Genomic DNA, 15,712 nt, shown 5'->3' on the forward strand with positions numbered 1-15,712 from the left:
GGGAGGGGCCAGGCGTGGCACCCACTGGTGCCACTCAGCCTCTGCTGTCTCTGCCACAGTCCTCTCAGAAAAAGAGCTGCTCGGAAGAACCAGAGCCAGAGCCTGAAGCCACAGAGGGGGACAGTGACAAGAAGGGGAACGCCGAGGGCAGCAGCGATGAGGAGGGGAAGCTGGTCATCGACGAGCCGGCCAAGGAGAAGAATGAGAAGGGGCCCCTGAAGAGGAGAGCAGGGGACCTGCTGGAGGTAAGGACTCCCCAGGGCGTCGGCAGGGACCCCTACAGCAGCAGGGCTCTGCCCCGCAGGGAGCCCTCGAGCTGAGAGACCCCCCTAGTCACAGAGAGCTGAAGAGATGGGGTACAGAAGACAGCCTTGTAGTTAAGAGGGGGCTGTGGCTGGGCATGATGGCACACACCTGTAATCTCAGCACTCGGGATGCTGAGGCAGGACTATCTCTGGGGGGTCAAGGCTATGTGGACTATGTAGGGAGACCCTGTCTCAAAAGAAAAAAAAAGATGGGGCTGTGGAAGAACTGATCGGATATAAGCCCAGGAAAGAGTCTGGGGTTGTGGGTACAGGTAGGCAGCTGGTGCCCGTCTTCCCTGGCCTCAGCCCTGTGCCTCTCTGCCACTCTTGCCTAGGACTCCCCTAAACGTCCCAAGGAGGCAGAAGACCCGGAAGGGGAGAAGGAGGCAGCCACCTTGGAGGGTGAGAGGCCCATCCCCACAGAGGGCGAGAAGAACAGCACCCCCTCTGAGCCCATCTCCAGCCGAGGCCCTCCTCCTGAGGAAGAGGAGGAGGAAGAGGAGGAGGAGGAGGAGGAAGAGGAGGAAGAGGAGGAGGAGGCCACCAAGGAAGATGCTGAGGCCCCGGGCATCAGAGATCATGAGAGGTGAGTGCCTCTCCTGGGCGGCAGCACCTGTGCAGTCAGCCTCTCGGAGCGGGTGGGCCCCAGGAGGCCCAGCCCGGCCACCCAGTAACCCTTCTCCCTCAACTGTCCGCAGCCTGTAGCCACCAATGTTTCAAGAGGAGCCCCGCCCCGTTCCTGCTGCTGTCTGGGTGCTACTGGGGAAACTGGCCATGGCCTGCAAACTGGGAACCCTCTCCCACCCCACCTGCTCTCCTCCTCCACTTTTCCCCCACTGTGAGTGGCCCCTGGAGGTGGATCTGGCCCTCATCTCCGGGTCCCAACACCTACGGCCTGGGTCAGGGCCCTGTCCTCAGCTCCCTGGGGGACACAAGGCTGTTGTGTCTCATGCTGCTTAAAGCTGTTTCCCAGGGCTCCTGTGGGGCCCTTGGCTGGCAGTTTCCGCTGGATCCGCTCCTCCCATCTCCTAGGCATCCTGGTGGCTTTGGGTAGGTGTGGAAGGGGTGGGACGTGAACAGCAGAGTGGGCTTCGGGCTGGGGGTGTTGGGGGCCAGAGGGCAGTGTCCTGTGCTTCTGTCCCCAGCCCCACGTCTCTGCCAGCTGCCCACATTCAGGGAAGGTGGGACAGCCTGTGGGGGAGGGGCTCTGTCCTGAAAGTCCTCCGTGATTGACAACACCCAGTCTTTTGCCGATGATCCCGGGGTTCTGGGACTCTGGTTCTCATCAAAAGATTTCGGGGCCTCCAAGTCGTTTGGGCCGAGGCCCTGAGATCTGCAGGGTCGGCTTCCCCGTGTGGGTCGGCGTGTTGAGCACCTGCCCCCTTTAGATCTCTGGGGCCAGAGATGGGACACTCTGAGGAAACTCCCAGCTACCCTGTCCCCTTTCCCGCAGCACTCAAGGCCAGCCTGCAGTTACATACACCACCCAGACATAGAGGAAAAGACACATTTTTTAGGAAATGTTTTTAATAAAAGAAAATTACAAAAAAAAAATTTTAAGGCCCCCTAACCCTTTGTGTGGCCCCCGTCCTGCTCCTTCCTTCCCCATGTCGCCCCCATTTCTGAGGTGCACTGGGAGGCTCCCCGTCTGTGTGGGGCTTGATGACTTTTTGTAGCTGGGGCTTTGGTGTTTCTTCCATGTCATTTCCTATCCACATACCCTACCCGGTCCGTTGGTATTTTTGCTCGACCTGGTTTGTGACTCACTGAGGACAGAGAACGGAGTACCCTCTCCCAACCTCTCCCTAGTGGCTTCTTGCCTCTCTGTCTCTTGTCTCTTATCCCTGCCCCTCTCCCCTGGGCTCTGATGAAAAATTGTTGACTGTAGCTTTGGAAGTTTAGCTCTGAGAACTATAGACAAATTCAGTTCTAGGAAAATAAAACCTGTTGATTACTATATTGGATTGTGTCTAATTCTTTGGGGACATATTGGTTACCTGAAGAAGAGGGAAGAGGGAATATAAATGATTTCCAAGTCACCTTCTCAGATTGGAGGTTGGAAGTGTCCGTCTGCCTCTCCTCAGGCCACTAGAAATCCAAAACTAAATGAGAGCAGTCTTAGAATGAACCATGCCATCCATTCTGCCTTTTCTACACAGTGTTTAAGAGAGCTACTTCCCCCATCAGGCCTGGGGACACCATAGTGGTGCACACCTGAAATTCTAGCACTTTGAGAGGCTGAGGCAGGAAGATCACAGGAGTTGGATCCTAGCTTTGGCAGCTTAGCCTTGGGGTCGGGTGGGGAGCTGTGTCTGGGGATGTAGCTGAGTGGAGAGGCCCAGAGTTTAATTTTCAGTACCATCCAAAGCGTATTGCACAAGAAATGGTGTGGGAAGAAGGTGCCGGTATTGGCCACAGCCACAGCTTATCTATGGGTGTTTGGACTGGTTGTGGGAACAGTTTGACTCCCGGGCTTAAGGAGAAGGCCAAGCATTAAAGAGGATAGATAACTTTAAACTGCCGGCTACTGCTACCAGACCCAGTACTGCTGGCTGCACAGAAGGCCCCTTAGGTAGAGATACAGTGTTGAGGCAAGGGAGATGATGGAGCAGGTGGAAGACTTCCAAAGTCTGTCTTGCTGGGAGGTTTAGGGGTTATTGATTTAGGAGACAGTGACTGCAGACCAGTATCGGATCCCTTCGAGGTGAGCGTTTGTGGTCAGATGACAATCTGATCTTAATCACTCAGAACATGCTTTCTTACATCTACCCATCTGAAGAACAGAAAGATCCATTATTTCCTCAGGTTAGTTTGCCCAGTGCACTTCCTGTCTGACTACAAGGCACAGGCCAAAGTGGTAGCTGCACAAGCCTCCGTGTTGACTCCGAGTTACCTGGTGGCAGCGAAAGAACCCGACACACCCGTTTCCCGTGGCACACAGGGTCAGGCAGAGCACTGAGGTCTGGTCTCTTCTGCTCCACTGGAGCTGGAGCTGTCACCCTTTACTGCTGGTGGTGCTGGGGGGTGGGGCAGGTAGGGTAGGATCCTCCCAGTATCCCCCAAGTTACTTGGAAAACGGAATTTGGTTATCTTTCCGATTTCCTCCAGATCTAACATTTTTTTGACTATGCTGTTAGCACTGGAAGGGTCCGCTTCTCATCCCTTCCTGTAGAAACCCTGCGGTGGTTTTTTAATATTCCCTGGCTCCTTCCAGCAGAGAAAGGCAAGGCAGAAACCTCGGCAATCTCACCCAGAAAGGGAGGCTCTTTCCAGGGAACAGAAAGTCACATCCACCTAGAAAATGGAGCTATCCCCTCTAGGAACAACAATTCCCAGAGCCCTTCGCGCAGAGCGTGCGCAAAACGCGCGAGGCACGTTAGCCTATCCAGTTTCTCCTTTGATTCCCGACATGCCTCACGGCGTTCTCGCTCTCGCTGTCTCTCGCTTGCTCCTTCTCATTGCCGATATCCCGCCAGACTTCCTGTTTCCCCCAACTCCCAGCATGCTGAGGGCCCAAATTATTGATTGAATTTCCGCTCCGCAGTCAAACTACATTTCCCAGAACTCAGTGGGTGGGGTTGAGGGCCCACGTGCGAGGCTAGAGGCGGAGGCTCCTCTGAGCGGTTGAAAGGCAGCTGAAGGCCGCTGCACCCGGAGGAGGTACCGCTGCACCGAGGTTCGTCAGCCAGCAGGTGCGGGAAGGGCCTCCCTTTTCTCTGGCTGTAGCTCAGTCTCCTCCTTTGGATTCTCTGCACCAGAAAGCTGGAGCGGGTGGGTGAAGAAAGTTGGGGTCTGGTGATGTCTGGGAGCCGGGTGCGCACCCTGGAGGAGGCTGGCGACGCCTTTGCAGCCGTGACCCCAGGGACAGACGTTCCACACCGCGAGCGTCCGTGGCGCCTTCAGAGCTCGCGGTGAAAGTCCCACCACGGAATGACGCCAGCCTCTCCAGACTGCAGAGGTAGGAAGCAGGAGGAAAGGTATAGGGGGCGTGAAGCTGCCCTGGGCTGGGCTGGCTCCTGCGTTCGCCTTCCTGAGCCGCAGACCTAGGAGGACTGCGGTTAAGGGACTCTGCAGCACGCACGCAAGTGGCTTGAGTCCCAAGATTGGCCCCGCACCAGGAGCGCTGTGACCCAGGGCCAGTCGCGTCAGCTCGCTGGGCCCTGGTCTCCTTGTCCGCAGAAAGGACCTCTTTAGCACTTGGGCCTGACCATCTGCCTTCCTGGGCAATGTGAAATTCCCACCACTGGGTTTGTCACAGTAGTGCGGTGCAATCATTTGTTGATTCTAAATAGGGATACTTAGGCTCATGTATTAAACCAGCATTAATTGATAACATTGGACCTTTATTTTCGTACTAAGATGTGTAAGGGGCCTGGGATTTAGGTCAGTGGCACTGCACCTGCTTTGAAAGCGCAAGGTCTTGAGTTTGACCCCCGGTACCAAACCAACAAACAACTAAGATGTGTAAAGAAGGAAAAGGGCCGACATTTCACTCTTCGGATACACTAGCTTGTTTTATGCACATCATTACAAAGTGCAAATGTTATGGAAACGGTTCCTATCCCGGAGAAATGTACTTTAGTTTCTTGTTTCCTTCTCCTAAATTTGCCCATCAGTATTATCCAGAAGGGATAATACTATTCATGTTATTTTACACCTTGCACTGTTAAAATATTTAAAATTACCTAAATGACACCAGCAATGCCGTGGTTAGGAGTGTTGAGACTGAAGATCTGAAGTTGTCTGTAGTCACAGAGTAAGACACTGGCAGAGTAGGGACTAGGACAGATGACAGTAGGAAGTCAGGGGTCTGACTCCCCAGTCCTGGACTCTATGCCATTATAGTGCACTTTATTCATACTTTGAAGGTAGGTTCATTTTTATTTTGTTTTTTTGTACCGGGGATTGAACTCGGGTCCTTATGCTGTCAGGCAGGTAGTTGGAACCATTGAACTAAATCCCTGGCTTTGTTTTTTATTTTTTTATTGGTACTGGGGATCGAACTCGGGACCTTGAACTTGCCAGGCAGGTTCGGTGCCACTGAGCTAAATCCCCAGCCCGGTTCATCTTTATTTATTTAGTACCGGGGATGGAACTTGGGGCCTTACACTTGTGAAGGTGGTGGCGGCACCACTGAGCTAAATTTCCGCCCATCCTTATTTATAGAATAAGATTAATGGTAACTTTATCATTTGTCCATAGGCTTAAATGAGATGGTACAGAAAGGCATTTATTTATTTCCTGGTATTGGGGATCAAACTCAGGACCTTGGGCTTGCCAGGCAGATGTGTCTCCACTGAGCTAACTCCACGACCAGGCTTTTTTTTTTAAACAGTCTTGCCACATAGTGCATGTTGGTCTTGAGCTCACTATGTTTTTGTTTTTTTTGTTTTTTGTTTTTTTTTTGAGACAGGGTATCCTGTAGTTGAGACTGACCTGGAGCTCACTATGTAGTCCAGGCTGTTCTCGAACTTACAGTGATCTTCCTGCCTCAGCCTCCCTAGTGCTGGGATTACAGGAATGAGCCACCACGCCTGGTTTGAGCTCACTATGTAGTCCAGGCTGGCCTCAAACTTGTAGAGTTTCTCCTGCCTCAGCCTCCAGAGTGCTGGGATTACAGGTATGTGCTACCACACCTGGCCAGAAAGGTATTAGATGACACCTCGCAGGTAATAAGGTCTCAGTAAACTGAAGCCAATTTCATCTTTGCCAGTTCTTTTACTACCCTGTTAATTTACTCCATAAGGGAAAAAAAAGTTCCTTCCCTTAATTTTTTTTTGGGGGGATACTGGGGATCAAACTCAGGACCTTGCACATGAGGCAAGTGAGGCGGTCACTGAGCTGAATCCCTAGCCCTCCTTGCTTCTTAGCCCCCTTGTTTCTCACCCCCAGAGCTAACAAAGCTTCTGAGTCTCACTGGTGAGATTTCTCACAGCCTTCAGCTATGCGACTCTCTGCCCTGCTGGCCTTAGCATCCAAGGTCACACTACCTCCCTACCACCGCTATGGAATGAGCCGCCCAGGCTCCCTGGCAGATAAGAGGAAGAACCGCCCATGGATCAGGCGGCGCCCAGTACTTGTGGAACCCATCTCGGATGAAGACTGGCACCTGTTCTGTGGGGATGTGGTGAGAGCTTCAGACAAGAGGACAGAGTGACGGGGAGGCTCCAGGCAAAGATCCACTTCTCTGACTGTCACATCCTCTCACAGGTGGAGATCCTAGAAGGCAAGGATGCTGGGAAGCAGGGCAGAGTAGTTCAAGTCATCCGGCAGCGAAACTGGGTTGTCCTGGAGGGGCTGAACACAGTAAGTGAAGAGTGGAAAAGGACGCCCAGGAAGCCTGTCCGGTGTCTCTGTCCATTAAGAGCAGCACAAGGTGGCAGGAACCTGGCTTAGAGGGTGGTGTATGAGCGAGCCTCCTGCTTTTCAGCTTGGACTGAATGTGGTGAGCATTAAAGGGCAAGCCCCCTTCACACACCCTGCTTTCTGATAGCCCCTCTCTTGGACAGCATTTCCGCTACGTGGGCAGGACCAAGGATTTTCGGGGAACCATGATTCCTAGTGAAGCCCCCTTGCTCCACAACCATGTCAAACTTGTGGATCCTGTGGACAGGCAAGCTCCTGGGGCTGTGGTCAGAGGGTCCGTGACGGTTTGACTATAGGACAGGTGGGCAGCCCATTTATCCGGTGGGACGGTGGGTTGAATGCTCTGTAAATTGAGGGTCCAACTCCTGTGCATGACTCCTTACAAGCACCCCCAATACAAAGGTAGAGAAATAAGGTGGTGGGTGACTTCAGTGTTTTTAAGCACTATCCCACTTTGGGGATGGGATGTGATAGTGGGTCCTGGATCCTACCTCAGATCACTTTTTTATCTACCAGGAAACCCACTGAGATTGAGTGGAGATTCACAGAGGCAGGAGAACGGGTTCGAGTCTCTACAAGATCAGGAAGAATTATCCCCAAACCTGAATTTCCTAGAGCTGACGGCATCATCCCTGAAACATGGATTGGTGAGGCTGTGAGGGGCAGGAGAAGGGTGGGGGTGACAGGAGTGAGCAGAAAGGGTGTTAAAATGAGTTGGCAAACCCTCTCTTTCCTCCACCTCATAGATGGCCCCAAAGACACATCCGTGGAAGATGCCCTGGAAAGGACGTACGTGCCTCGTCTGAAGACACTGGAGGAAGAGGTGATGGAGGCAATGGGGATCCAGGAGACCAGAAGATACAAGAAAGTCTATTGGTATTGAGCCGGAGACAGCTGCTTCTCCCTTGTCTGAGCTACGAAGGCTGAGGTGCCTGCTCCTCGGATACTAATAAAGTGCCATAGTCCTCCCGCGTGTGTCCTGCCTGCTAGTGACACCCTAGCCCAGCGTGCCACTCCAGGGCCTGAGGAAGGGGCTGCTTTCCTCATGGTAGCACAGTGCAGCAGGTGGCCTTCCTAGGGATGGGGTGGGATGGAAAGGAACCAAAGGGACAGCGGTTCCCTCCATGGAGAGCTCTGAGCAACAGATGGTGCCACCCAGGCCACCTGTTGGGGAGGGCATCGAGCAGTGGCACCTGACAGTGGCACTCTGCAGGGCAGGTATGTACCTGTCCTTTCCATACTTCTTAGAAACAGGTAGGAAATAAGTCTTGTGGGTTTTAATAAATTGAAAACTTCAGTGTGACAAAATACGTGGCAGGAGAGAGTATTAGCTTGGAGGATCCGAGGGAGGACAAGGGTGCTGCTTCCTGGGTGGGGAGGTGCACTCTGCCCTTCTGGCTCCCATGTCCCCCTCGAGCTGTCAGCTGTCTTCAGTCTCCAGAGCAGAGAAGGCGTGACCCAGGGGCACTTTGGTGGCCACCAGGACCAGGTTTCTGGGGGACAGCTCAGGGCGGAAGATGGGCAGGAGCTCAGCATGAAAGCCTGGAAGAAACGTAGGGCTCATCAGGAGGGGACACGCAGGCCAGACTCACTCAGCACTTCTGCCAGCCTGCAGGCACCGCAGCCTCCCCGAGGCAGACTCCTCAGGAGTAACTGCAGTGTCGGAGGTACGATGAGGCTGTTCTCAAGCCCTGCGAGTTCTCCATGCCTGGAACACTTGCTTACATACCCAAGGGAGACACCAGCAGAGGCTGATGTGGCCAGTCTGCCTTCCTAGTGAAACCTCTAGGGCTGGGGATTTAGCTCAGTGGTTCTGCCACCTGCCTCGCAAGCGCAAGGTCCGGAGTTCAATCCCGGGTACCAAAAAAAACGAAGGAAAAAAAAAAAAAACGAACCCCCAGTCCAGGAGGTGATGACTGGGGTCTGGTGGGTGTGGGGTTGGGGCCTGAAGAAGGAAGCCAAAGCCCAGCCCCTCCCCTCACCTTGCTCCTGGAGGTACAGTAGCCGGTCCAGCAGAATCAGCGTCTCCACCAGTGGGGCAAGCAGGAGGGCCAGGCTGAAGAAGGCCACCACCCGGTTCTCCTGGGACTGATGAGCCCGAAGGGCAGCCAGGTTCAGCGGCAGCTGGGGGTCCAGCCCCACTCGCTGTAGGCCCCGCTGCACGTATCTGCAGGGTCAGCCAATGAGCACTTAGTAGGGTTTTAGGAACCGCTGCCTCACACTTTTTAACTTTGTCCGTCCCTACTTCCAACTCCAACTTTGCTTGATTTGCTATCCTAATATACAACTTTTTTGTTTGTTTTATGAGACAAGGTCTCACTATAATTCAGGCTGGCTTTGAACTTAACAGATAGCCAAAATGGCCTTGAATTTGTGATAATCTTGCCTCGCCCTCCACAGGGCTAGAATTACAGGCTGTGGCACCACACCCAGCCAAATTGTAATTTTTTAAATCAGGGTCTCATGATGTGGTGATGCAACCTAGCTACCTGGGAGGCTCAGGCAGGAGGATCACAAATTCAAGGCCAGCCTGGGCAACTTAGCAAGACCCTGTCTCAAAAAATAAAAAGGGCTGCCAATAAGCTCAAGACAAGGGTGTGAGTTCAGTCCTCATTACTGGAAAAAAACCGAAACAAACCCAGGTGATGTCTATGGTGACCCCAAACCCCTGAGCTCAAATGATCCTCCTGCCTCAGCTCCCAAATAGCTGGGACTACAGGCATGCACCCCAGTGCTGGCTGTAAACCGTCTAATGGCAAATTGATCAAAAAATTCATTTTCGGTTATCTTTGTCCAGTTACTTGGCCACATTTTTAATATTTAAGGTGGGGTGTAGCTCAGCAGTAGGGTACATGCCGAGTATGCATGAAGCCCTGGGTCTGAGTCCCAGTCCCAGCACCATAAACAAAACCATCACATTCCCTTTAGTCTCCTGATATGGTAAGGACTTTTTTTCTTGGTTGCAGAAGTGGGGATGAACCCGGAGCCTCAAATTGAGCTATCGTGCCAGTCCTTTTTCACTCAAGGTCTCACTAAGGTGTCCAGGCTGGCTTTGAGTTTCCTGCCTTGGCCTCCCAAGCAACTGAGAGCAGAGATGTACGTCCCTCCACCTGGCTAAGGACAACTTCCCGAGACATTTGGGCAGGCTGCTCCCGTCAGGGATCCGACCATCACTCCTCTATCGGTGGGCGGCGGGGAGTCAGGTCTCCAGAGGTGACGCCCCCCAACCTCACTCTTCAATTTGGAGCTCATGGACCCTGGGGATCCCCTGCACGCCGGGGCGACGGAGCTCGGGTCGGGCATGGCGGATGACAGTCTCCAGCGCCGCACGGTAGCAGTGGGTTCGGAGGCTGGGGCCAGCTCTCTGCAGCCGCTCGGCATAGTCCTCCAGGGCATGGCAGGCCCCCTCCCGGAGCCTGTAGGGCAGCTCACAGCCAGGCAGTCCGGCCACCCAGCGGCTCAACGGGTAGCCACCAGGCTCGCTGAGCTTCATGTAACAGCAGCCCACCGAGGCCAGAGCTGCTACCTCAGGACAGCAGCAGAAGTGCCTCAGCAAGGCGACACTCAGGTCCCCACAGGCGTGGAGGCCCGTCAGCAGCAAGCGGGCACCACCACCCTGCTGTGGCTTCTCCAGGGGAAGCAGAAGTTCCTCACACAGGGCTGTGGGCTCGACCCACCGAGCCACGTGGTAGGGGCAGTGGCGAGGGCCCCCTGGGGCCACCTGTGGAGGTAGGAAAGGACAGAGTCACCTCAGCTACAGGAAGGGACCTGGGCTCTGTTACTTCTCCAGGAGGAATAGGGAGAAGGGGCCAGGGCATGCAGAGAGCTGCTAGACCACAGTCAGACGGGACAAACTCGGCCCACATTGTTGACTTTGCAAATCTTTTTATCTTCCACACCCAGTTTTCATTTTTTTTTCCCCATTATTATTTTGGGCAGCACTGGGGGTCAAACCCAGAGCCTCGTGGCTGGGCAAGTGCTCGTCCACTAAGCTACACCTACCCTGAAGTTCTCTCACTGGATAATGTGTCTAATGCTTGGCTGAGGGTGTGGATGGAGCTCAGTGGTAGTGCGTTTGCTGGTTTAATATCCAGCACACCCCACAATGATTTTCTTTTTTTGACACAGGGGCTCCTGTGTAGTCCAGGCTGGCTTTGAACTTGCAGCAATCCTTCTGTCTCAGCCTCCTGAGTGCTGGGATTACAGACTTGCGCTATGTCCAGCCAGTAACGGCTATGATGATTAATGCCCAGCTCGCCACTTCACAGGCTATTGTGAAAAGAGCACATTAGCATGGAAAGCATTTTGTAACTCCAAAGTGCCTGGGGTGTGGGAAGGATTTAAGGAAGGGGGCCTTGGGGAAGAAGCAGCAGGCACAGAGACCATTCCATCTGAGGTGGAGAAACAGGAGGGGTCGCTGGCCTACCTGGGGGTTCCCTTTCTTCTCCAGAGCCTGCAGGAGCTCCTGGTCCAGGCGCTGTGCCCGCTCCACCAGCCTCTCATCCCCTTCGATGCTCTTCACCATCAGCCCCAGCCCCAGAGACATGAAGCGGGAAAGATGGCCCTGAAGTCACGAGAGGAGGACAGGGTCATCCCCCGTCAGGGGCTGTCCACTTTACCCATATCCTGTCAGTGCCTGGACACCAACTGGAATGCTGCCCAGCTGTTTCCTCCACTCCTCAGCACCTGCCTCCCTAGACCTGAGGCCTCCTACCTGCCTTCCGGTTGCTTTCGCCTCATGGCTCAGAAGGACACTGTGTTAGGGATCTGGCTCACCTGGCCCGAGCCCACGTCCACAACCTGAGTGCAGCCAGTGAGGTTACTCAGCTTCTTCACCAACTGAAAGAGGAGGGAGCAAAGGTCTCCTGGGCACTGGCTCTTCGTTCCTGGAGCAAACATCCAGTGAGGGCAGAGGAGCCACAGATGGCAGAGGGAGATGGGTCGGGCAGCCAGGAGACGCAGGTCTGGAAGCCAGAGTGGAGGCGGCGCATGGGCACCCCACCCGCACTGGGCCCCTCAGGTTAGTGACTCAGTTCCCCACAGAACAAGACCCAGGAGATGTGAGACTGGGAATGAGAGTGATTCGGATACAGTCGCCAGCCAATGCAACAGGATGGAGAGGGAGCCACCCAACATCCCTGGGGTTGCAGTGTCGCTGAGAAGCCTCTAGAGCCTCCGGTCCTGCACACAAAGTGCAGGACCACATTTTTCGACTCCCGCTTGGCCCTGGGCTCCTGGCCACTGCTCATACTCCAGTGTCTCCTCACCTCTCCCAGCCGGCGGATCTCATGCTGCTTCTTGGGCCTGACATGTTTCCGGAAGGGAGCTGTCAGTCTGGAGCTCTGGCTGGGATTCTCCAGAAACTCAGAGGGGGTCTGAAAGCTGGGTGTCCGGGTAAAAGTCAGGGCATAGGCTGTGGACTTCAGAGCCAGTAGGGTGAGTGGCCACACCGACCTGTACCTGAGGAAAGCCAGCCCAGGCTGCAGAGTAGTCCCATCCAGACCTTGGGAGACCCTAAGCAGGGCCTCTGCGGGGCCTCATGCCTCGGGCACCCTGGCACCCATACCTGACCACCTCCCCTTCTCCAGGCATCCCCAGCAGCTGTGTGGCCAGCTCAGGTGGCTCCAGTCCGTCCAGTGCTTCCTGCCACGAGCGAGGGAGTGTGCCCCACAGGTTGTCTGTGAAAAATTCCTGCAGTAGAAACGGAGGTGTAGTCAGCAGGACGCCACCTGCTCCCAGGCCCACTCTGCCTGCCGCCCCACCCACCCCACAGGCACACCTGCCTCCTGGAGCAGCTCTGTCAAGCCCACTCCCTCTTTTCATCTTAGGGGGGCTGAACTCTTTTTAGGGTACGGACGCATTCCACACGTCTCGCACTCTAACAAGTCAGTTCTATCCACTTTTTGGGGAGAGACAGGGGTCTCTGTATGCCCAGGTTGACTCAAACCCAGATATTCCTGCCTTAAGGCCTGCAGCAGCTGGGGCTCTGGGTGTGCACCTGGCTTCAGCTGAATTTCTTAGGTAGGGATGCTCTCTTCTTCCCACATGCATCTCTAACACCACCGCAGTGACTGACACACAGTATCAGCACATTACCATTTTATAACCTGTCACACATACACATGCATGTGTACATATATACATATACGCTTTCGGGGGCTTTTTTTTGTATCAGGGATTGAACTTGGAACTAAATCTCTGGGCCATATAAATATATTGGGGGGGGTACTGGGCTCAAGCTCTGGACCTTGTGCTTGTGAAGCAGGTGGAGGAACCACTGAGCTAAATCTCCAGCCCTATATATGTATTTCTCAGACAAGGTCTCACGATGCAGTTCAGACTGACCTAAACCTAAACTACAGGAGATACGGAGGAGAAAGAAGACAAAAATCCTACTAGGAACTAGAAGAATATTTATAGAATTAAATAAAGGTAATACAAAAAAAGTGAGAAGCAGAAAATAAAAGAAAAAGGGAGAAAAATAATATGGAAAATAAAAATAAAAAAAGTAAAAAGTAAAAAGGGAACCAGATGTGGTGGCACACACTTGTAGTCATAGCTCTCAGGAGGCTGAGGCAGGAGGATTGCTGCAAGTTTGAGGCCAGCCTGGGCTACACAGGGAGTTCAAGATCAGTCTGAGAAACACAATGTGCAAAATGTACAAAACAAAAGACAGATAACAGGAAACAAAAAAGATAGCTCTTTTGTAAATGGGAAGGGGACCAAGAGATGGAAGGAGAGGGAGGGATGGAGTAAAAAGAATTAAGACATTTGCAAGTATCAACTCACAGGAATGCAATCGTTATGCACTGCCAACATGTACTAATAAAAATTAAAATTATAGCTAGGTGTGGTGGTACACGCCTGAATCCCAGCACTCGGGAGGCTGAGGCAAGGATCGCTGTGAGTTCAAAACCAGCCTGGGCTACATAGTGAGTTCCAGGTCTCAACTACATAGACGCTGTCTCAAATAACCAAAAAATAAACAAACAAACAAAGAAATAATAAAAATTATAAATAAGATAAAAAGGGCTAGGGATATAGCTTAGCATGAAAGCCCTTCATAATAACAGTTCAGAAGATATGGAAGATACAAACAATAGCAAATATGCACATGATACTTTATGCCAGGCACTGTTGTAAACATCTGACATATATGAATGCACTTAATAAGCAACTCTATGAAATAGGTTCTATTTTTAGCCACATTTTACGGATGAAACTAAGCCAACTGAATAACCTGGCCAATTCAAAAACGAGCTGGGACGTGAAACTGATTTGATCCAAATCCTTGCTCTTGGGCCAGGTATTTAGCTTAGTGGTTCCACTGCCTGCCTTGCAATTGCAAGGACCCAAGTTCAATCCCCAGTACCAAAAACAAAACACAAAAAAACAAAAACAAATCCTTGCTCTTAACCAATCTGCTCTATTGCCTTGTGGTGGAGGAAGAGTATTCCAGGGAGATGGTTAAATGCAAAGGCCCATGCCTGCCATATTTGTGGGACAGAGATCAGGTCAGTGAGAACAGTGCAGCGAAGGCGGGAAGAAAATGAAATGCGGCGAAGAAGTGGCAGGTTGTGTAAATAATGTAGTAAGGAGTCAGCATTCTGCCACAGCAATGAGGATGCAATTGAGTGTCATGAGAGGGTGATAAGATTCACTCTGGATGGCCGGGTGGCCTGTAATCCCAGCACTCAGGAGGCTGAGGCAGGAGGATCGCTGGGAGTTTGAGACCAGCCTGGGCTACATAGTGAGTTCCAGGTTAGTCTCCACTACATAGTGAGACCCTGTCTCGGAAAAAAAAAAAAAAGAACGGGTTCTGGGTTTGGGATCTGAATACTTCAGTCGCAATAATTCAGCCATTGGTACATATCTCATTTATTATTAGCAATGATCCTTCAGCTAGGGATCCATCCACTTTATAGCTGAAACCAGGGACTGAAGAGGGGGGAAAACCCCTAATATTAACACAGTAGAGAAGGCAAGATCCTAGTCCCACTCTGATTCTAAAGCCTGACTGTCCAAAGTAAAACAAAAGGAGCTAGTATGCCATGAGCGGCCTTTTCTGGGACACCTCACACAGACCTAGGAACTCCAAATTTTGTCCAGGCATCGAGGCGCAAGCCCGTAAACCTAGCATTCGAAAAGCTGAAGCAGAATAGCCATGGGTTCAAGGACAGCCTGGGCTGCATAGTGAGTTCAAGCCCAGGCTGGACTGTATATCGAGACCCTGTCAAAACACCCTACCAAGGGACTTGGGATGTGGCTCAGTGGTTCTGCAGACTGCCTCAAAAGCACAAGGTCCTGAGTTCGATCCCCGGTACCAAAAACAAAAAACCCAAACAAAAAAATCCTGAGCAGGATAGAAAACAACCTATTAGGGGTAAAAGGGAGCGAATCACCCCCGTTTTTACCTTTCTTCTAGAATGACTTACAACTCAAGAAAGACCAAAGGTAAATTCCCAGTCACGGGCACCCAGACAACCAACCACCCACGACCCGGTGGCCTCACGATGATGTAGGCGTCCAGGATGAAATGGTACAGGGCCAGGACACGGGTGAGGTTCACAGCTAGCTTCCTCCGCTCCTCCAGGGAGAGGCCCCGGGCGGAGACGCCCGGCATCCCGAGGCCCGGCCGGTAGCGCGGGGAGCTGGGATCCAGGGTAAGTACCACACGGCACCGGGACGGCCAGCCGAATGGGAAGAGTTCTGAGCCTGGTCCCCGATGCTGCCTTTCCGGGAAACCATACCGGGCTGAAAATACTACAGCAGGGGGGCCCGCTGAGGTCACCAGCGACGTGAAGAGCCAGCCAGTGCCCGCGTCCCAGTCACGTGGGCCGAGTGACAGAGCAGTGACGTCACAGAGACGCGCGGCAACGCCAGTCGAGACGGAGCGGGCCAAGCTCCCGCTCCGCCTCTTCCCTCGCACTGCCCTCTCTGCCGGAAGTGGGGCGGGCCCGGCGCTCCGCAGTTCCGGTTTCTCGCGGCCTACCCCACCTTCGAGTTGTACCTCCACGGGGCTAGAGGGGCCGGGGAGCGCA

The 15,712-nt window shown here is 53.1% G+C and overlaps 3 protein-coding genes across 11 annotated transcripts in view; 2 read left to right on the forward strand and 1 right to left on the reverse strand.

Annotated features, from left to right (window-relative positions):
• The window catches only part of Hdgf (heparin binding growth factor), a 5,096-nt gene extending 2,883 nt beyond the window's left edge, over positions 1 to 2,213 (forward strand). For all 3 annotated transcript variants that reach the window (XM_019210617.2, XM_019210616.2, XM_019210615.2), the window contains exons 4-6: positions 60 to 245; positions 641 to 891; positions 1,004 to 2,213. In XM_019210617.2, coding sequence (XP_019066162.1) covers positions 60 to 245; positions 641 to 891; positions 1,004 to 1,010 — 444 coding nt within the window. In that variant the 3' untranslated portion in view covers positions 1,011 to 2,213. The remainder of the gene's footprint in view (positions 1 to 59; positions 246 to 640; positions 892 to 1,003) is intronic.
• Positions 2,214 to 3,876: 1,663 nt separating this feature from the next.
• On the forward strand, positions 3,877 to 7,636 carry Mrpl24 (mitochondrial ribosomal protein L24). Of its 6 annotated transcripts, XM_010643785.3 has the most exons (7): positions 3,877 to 3,981; positions 4,064 to 4,263; positions 6,198 to 6,432; positions 6,516 to 6,611; positions 6,815 to 6,918; positions 7,188 to 7,318; positions 7,418 to 7,636. In XM_010643785.3, the coding sequence occupies exons 3-7, from the start codon at positions 6,250 to 6,252 to the stop codon at positions 7,552 to 7,554; spliced, it is 651 nt and encodes a 216-aa protein (XP_010642087.1). In that variant the 5' UTR covers positions 3,877 to 3,981; positions 4,064 to 4,263; positions 6,198 to 6,249; the 3' UTR covers positions 7,555 to 7,636. The 6 variants fall into 6 exon arrangements, with proteins under 6 accessions (XP_010642087.1, XP_010642086.1, XP_010642088.1 ...); XM_010643784.3 differs by lacking the exon at positions 4,064 to 4,263 and having other exon boundaries at positions 3,877 to 3,997; XM_010643786.3 differs by lacking the exon at positions 4,064 to 4,263.
• A 100-nt stretch (positions 7,637 to 7,736) lies between these two features.
• Positions 7,737 to 15,648, reverse strand: Rrnad1 (ribosomal RNA adenine dimethylase domain containing 1). Of its 2 annotated transcripts, none has more exons than XM_010643783.3 (8): positions 15,422 to 15,648; positions 12,238 to 12,362; positions 11,939 to 12,131; positions 11,448 to 11,510; positions 11,098 to 11,235; positions 9,905 to 10,392; positions 8,654 to 8,838; positions 7,737 to 8,213 (listed from the first exon to the last, which is right to left on the reverse strand). In XM_010643783.3, the coding sequence occupies exons 2-8, from the start codon at positions 12,261 to 12,263 to the stop codon at positions 8,092 to 8,094; spliced, it is 1,215 nt and encodes a 404-aa protein (XP_010642085.1). In that variant the 5' UTR covers positions 12,264 to 12,362; positions 15,422 to 15,648; the 3' UTR covers positions 7,737 to 8,091. The 2 variants fall into 2 exon arrangements, with proteins under 2 accessions (XP_010642085.1, XP_010642084.1); XM_010643782.3 differs by having other exon boundaries at positions 15,184 to 15,648.
• Between the last annotated feature and the right edge of the window lie 64 nt (positions 15,649 to 15,712).

The sequence above is a fragment of the Fukomys damarensis genome, unplaced genomic scaffold, assembly GCF_012274545.1.
Source record: "Fukomys damarensis isolate Sample0158 unplaced genomic scaffold, DMR_v1.0_HiC HiC_scaffold_33, whole genome shotgun sequence".
NCBI classification, from domain to species: domain Eukaryota; kingdom Metazoa; phylum Chordata; class Mammalia; order Rodentia; family Bathyergidae; genus Fukomys; species Fukomys damarensis.